Genomic DNA, 6,000 nt, shown 5'->3' with positions numbered 1-6,000 from the left:
ATGTACTGGTCTTATATTTATTTGTATTTATTTTATCTAGTTATTTTGTATTTGCATACTATATTTATCCATTAATTTATAATTACATGAATTTAGCTAATGATTAAATAAAAATTTCTTAAAAACTAAAATATGGAGCGTGATAAAATTTTATTATTTTTATCCTAGTACGAAAAGATCAGGGACGCATTCAACTCATCGACAATTATTTCATTACACCGATAACCGTTTAAATCGACGACAGGATCACAGTAATTTTTTAAATATTATAATAAAATTAAATATAAATTTTTTTTATTTTTTTTAAAAAAATATTAAATGTATATTATTATATCTTTCGTGTAAATATAAAAGGATTTTTTTTGTTCTAATTTAGTAATTACTGATATGTACATAGTTATTAATATCGCATATCACTTAACCATTTTTATTATTTTTAACTGTGGAATCCTGTGATGATCAAAAGCCAAGAAAAAAAAAATTAATTTTCTTTAAAAATAAGCAAAATGAACTGTCGATGAAATAACTGTCGGTAAAACGTTTATCGAGCGAAATGACCATGTGGCAGTGATTACCATCGCCATACTAGTAAAGCATATCTTTACAGGGCCGGAATTATGATAGTGTCAGTCAGTTACTAAAACAGGGAATAAAATTCTGCCAAACATTATTAAAAAGAATTTAATAGAAATAGTACGTTTTTATATTATTTTATTTTAAAATAAATTCAGGCCAAATTTATGATGCTGGCCAGAATTACATATATTATCACGTGATATAATTTTATCCTCTAAATCGGATTCGCGCAGTAGGCGCAGCGTACATTACGTTGAAAATATCAGGCGGAATTTTTCTTAGTAGCGCCTACTGTAGCGCCTATCATTAATATATAAAGCGCATATGAAATTAATAGGTTGCACAAATGAATTTTATTAATGATATGCGCGCGTATAAGAATTTTTTGAATTTATAACACTGCCTGTCGGCGAAACGAAATCAAATTTTATTTCAATTTTTCAAAATGTTTGAACGACCACATGACTAGGTCATTAACTTCTTATTATGGTTTGTCGATAGTGATTTGTGGTGAATTTAATGTATGACCCAAAGATTAAGGGTAATTTTTGCAATATTGATCACATGTTGGATTTTTTTGGAATAAAAACTTGAAAAATGATTATTTATCGGGGTTATCGGAGTTTTTCCAGAGAATCTTTCATAGGGATTATAGGGATTTCTAATACAAAATTTTTAATTCATTCACAATATGGATATTGTATGATGTATACCCGAAATATATCATAAAAGTGTCACAAGTCACAACCGGTCCGAAAATCTCTCCTTTTATAGATAATGCCAGTGAAAGCTATTACCTTTTCTGGATACTGACCGAAATTATCATAATTCCAGCATTGAATAATGCGTCAGTTCACGTTTCCCTTAACGTTAACTTTACGATTTTCTTTCCGCAATAACGAATTAGAGACTAAAAATGAGTTATAGTCTTAAAAAATGCGTACAGATTATTTTACCTCGGACTTTTAGATTATACTGTTCATTTTAAGCCTTTAAGGGTCCTATTTATACGCTAAAAAAAATGTAGATACCTCCGTGAAAATATTGGTTAAACAGATCGAACAAAATCATCATGATCATATAGGGGGCCGTGCGATAAAAGTAGACCAATGATGCAAATGATGCAATTTTCTTTTTTTAAAAAATAAGCATAGTTTCAATGATGCAATTTGTGAAATAACAAAATTATCACATAACTATTTCCCTTTTTTAGATAATTTCGATTGGAATTTATTGCGAATGGATTGATGGATTGACATAATATAATTCTGGCCCTAAAACAACTGTGAAAATTTGATTTATCTTACCCATTTTTAGTATACTATATAGAATGATCGACTGATCAATACCCCTGTAGATAACGTGAACTACACGTGTTCTCGGATACATCCCTGATTTGTATTTTTATTCTATTACAAATAAATTAAATAAAGGAGTAAGTATATCTGTTATGCTAGTCGTTGTGCTTACGTAGTAGTTATTTTTATTTCTTTATTACCATGACGAAGAGGCGTTTGCCAAGATTTAAAGGAGTAGTATAAGCAGTAATATAGCAAGTAGTATATCCGTTCCTTACATGATACATATTGAGTATGATAGTTTATTACATTTATGTATGTATTATTACTTAAAAATGAAACATTAAAAATTTCGTTATTTTGATTGATTTTCGTTTTTTATATTACTAATTTAAAAAAGTTCTTTATATTAGTTTAACCAATAATTTTTTTTTTATAGTAAAAGTATTTTTTTTTAAAAAAAAAATTTTAATGTTTCATAATTTATGAACCATAGAAAAAGATTAGTAATACAAATGTTTTCTCATCCTAATTAATCATATCCGTTATTTTTGAGAACTGTTTGCTGCGAAAAAAATTTATTCCTAGTATCACGTGATTGAACGAACTAAAACTTTTTGTAACGAATAAAAAAAAAACATGAAAAAAAGGGAGAAAACCCATTCTAAATGTGGCTTATCTTAAAGAAAATCTTCAACTCTTTAAAAGAAATGAAAGGTTTTTTTTCTTTCAATTTATGGAATTCAGAAAAACGTGTAAAAAATTTTTTTTTTAAGATTTTAAACTTTTTTTGCATGCGATCCGGAATCAAAATCAAAAATCGGGTGAAAATCATCCACCTAATTGGAATAATCTTGATTATAAATCCGGATTTATCCGGAAAACAAAAACATTGGTTTGTTTTAAAATAAAATAAATAAATAAATAAAATTTAAAATAAAAATATAATATATATATATAAATAATATAAATAATATAGATAATATATATAATATATGTATGTATGTATGTATATATATATCTTTTTTTTTAAAACACAACATAAAATAATTTTATTTATATTATTTTTAAATGATAAAAAAAAAAAAAAAAATTCTAACTTCTATAACTTTTATATAACTTTTATATTTCATTCATACTATAAGTACTATGAATTTTTTGCTCCTGAAATTCCATAATATTTAATAACAAACGAACAGTTGAAAAAAAAATAAATAAAAGAAAAGAAAATAAAAGAAAAATAAAATAAAAGAAAAGAAAATAGAATAAAATAGAATAAAATAGAATGAATAAAATAGAATAAAATATAGTATAAAATAGAATAAACTAAATAGAATAGAATAAACTAAATAGAATAGAATAAACTAAAATATATTTATATGTTACGAAAATATTTTTAAACTGTTACACCAGAAACTTCCTGAAATGTGAAATTTGCTTCCAAATTTTCGAACTGTTGGCGGGATTATTTTAGCCTAAAATCAAAACTGGAAGATAAACCGGTAAACAAACCGGTAAAACCGGTTTCAACAAATGCATAATAAGGATACACAAGTTTGGTTTGTGTTTTCCGTATAATATTTAGTTAAAATTATTTTTATAATAATAAACACAATAACAAATGCATTGGTTACCATTGATTTTCCAGAATGAAACGAAAATGGGCCGAAAGTTTTACTGGTGATTTTTTTTTTTTATAAATAAAATTCTGGAAACAATTCTGGCCAAGAAAAAAAATGGACGAATGATATTATGAACATAATACAAGAATTTATTTATAGTAATTACTTATTAATTGACAATATTTACCATATTTACAATCAAATATTTTTCGAAATAGAAATAAAATATTAGAAATAAAATGAAATAGAATGATTATCAATACCTAATTTTTATTTTATTTTTTTAATAAAAAAAGAAGTTGTAATATGTCATTGTTGCTTTTTTTTGATCATCTGATGTCATTATGTCATAAATTCCTTTAAATTTTTTTCTTAAACATTTTGTAATTAAAGAATCATTTGATAAATAGAAAAGGACCAAATAAAAATTTCGGAGATTTTTATTTTCCGTAAAATAACGATATTTTTTATTTTCTATATAAAATTACTAGGCATTAAGAAATGTATCACCAGTATCACATTACAGTTATTATAATTTAATTAAATCCAATAACAGTAAAGCGTAATTTACTACATGCATATAAAGAAAAAATTTTTATATAAAACTTGTCTTAGCAGCTAAGTGAGCCAATATTCGTTGTTTATATAAGTAATACATTATTAAATATTATTAAATGCAAAGGGATGATTGCAATAAAGGTCACAAGAACGTTGTTATGTTTAATAGGCAATAGGCATATTTAAAGATATATTTATGTAATAATGTAATGTGGAATAATGACTGGCCGTATTTTTTTTTGTTAAAATAGGGGAAGGATTGTTTCTGGTTATCCGGGTAATATTAAAATATCAAATGACATTGTGTGATAATAATAGGTATTGTGTGATAAATTTATTCTTTTTATTCTACAATTTTCTATTACACGTAATATAAATTAATGCATTTAATAATAGCTAATATGTGGGGTCCCTCAAAATGATCGTCATCACTTTTACTTTTATGTCCAATAAAAGGTAACTCCTATTCATGCATTAAATATTTAAATATCACAATTATATTATGCAATATACTTTACGTTTTTTTATAAATACAGGCAAAAATCCTGATTCTGAGATTAAACCTTACTCTTTAAACTATAATCATTTTTTTTTTCCTAAACCCTTTTTTTCTTTATATGAATAGAGAATAAATAACAAAGAAGCAAGCCACAAGCATAAATTCTTTTTCAAGTTTACTTGATACTTGACTATTTTTTTTTTATCAGATTATAAGGCGTGTATTTCCTTTTTTAACATAAACAATTTTTTATTTATAAATACGTCCCATTTTTTTTTTCGAAAATTTTTTTTCTTAAAATCTTTTAAATCTTCAAAAAATATTTCTTTAATACAAAAAATATTTTTTCAACCAGAATTTTAACCAGAATTTTTTTACGGTAATTTTAAAAAAAAAACGAGAATTATTATATTAACAAACCATTCTCATACGAAATAATTAGTTTCAAAATGCACCAATTTTTATCAAAAACAATGCCAGTTAGCGTATCACGCAAAGCTTTAGAAGAACTTAATAGTAATAACAATAACAATAATCATGCACAAACGCTTTCTTCTTCACATATATCATGTTTTTCTTCACATTCATTATCGCCTGAACCATCGTTCGAAGGTGATCATTCATCATTATATAGACAACCAACATTCTCTTATATTCCAATACATAAACGAAGACGTTCCGCTCTATTCTCACGTCCATTGTCATTAAATTCAATGTCAAGTCAACATTCTTCTTCTACTTCTTCTTCATTAGCAACAACTACTTTATCATCTTCACCCGACGATGTTCCTTCAACTCCAACTTCTTTTTGTTCTTCAAGTTCAGATCAATCAATAGAATATACGAGTTTTCCTAATTTGGAAAAGTTTTCAGACGAATGTTGGACTGAAATTCGTGTGGAGAAGAAAGATAACATAAGCGATATGGAAATGGAATCTTATGATGAGATGTTTGTCGCTGGTGTACGTTTTCAATATTCTTAAAAACGTACAGTTTTTCATTTTATGGGCTTTTCTAGCGTTTCAAAATGTTATAATTGACTTATGGACTCGCTGGAATTGCTCATTCAAAAATTTTCGTTAGACTTGGAATAAAAAATTCCTTTTTTTTCTAATATTATAATAGATAAATAATACTAGTCTAATTAGTAGTCTAATTGTCCTGTAATAATGATACATTTTAAATAATGGATTAGTTGATTTCGGGATTTATATACATACACTGCATATTTTTTTACAAAAAGTATTTTACAAAAACCACAAAAAGTATTTAAAATTTTTTTTTCGCATTTTTATTATTTTTTTTTTCCTCTTTCATCTTGTACATTTTTTTTTACACGCACTTTTTTTTTCATTCATTACAAAAATTTTCTTTTATTTTTTTTGAAATTTTCCCTTTTTTTTTTTATTATATAATTTTTTTTTACAATTTTTCTATTTTTTTCTTA

General features: G+C 25.1%; 1 protein-coding gene across 1 annotated transcript; it reads left to right on the top strand.

Annotated features, from left to right (window-relative positions):
• Nucleotides 1–5,026: 5,026 nt before the first annotated feature.
• Nucleotides 5,027–5,536, top strand: OCT59_012420 (uncharacterized protein; the record flags this gene model as incomplete). The annotated part of the gene is made up of 1 exon (XM_025322768.2): nucleotides 5,027–5,536. The coding sequence occupies one exon, from the start codon at nucleotides 5,027–5,029 to the stop codon at nucleotides 5,534–5,536; it is 510 nt and encodes a 169-aa protein (XP_025165487.2).
• Nucleotides 5,537–6,000: the final 464 nt, after the last annotated feature.

This window comes from Rhizophagus irregularis, chromosome 2 (assembly GCF_026210795.1).
Source record: "Rhizophagus irregularis chromosome 2, complete sequence".
NCBI classification, from domain to species: domain Eukaryota; kingdom Fungi; phylum Glomeromycota; class Glomeromycetes; order Glomerales; family Glomeraceae; genus Rhizophagus; species Rhizophagus irregularis.
The sequence above is the reverse complement of the archived record's forward strand: the minus strand, read 5'-3'. Positions and strand labels throughout refer to the sequence as shown.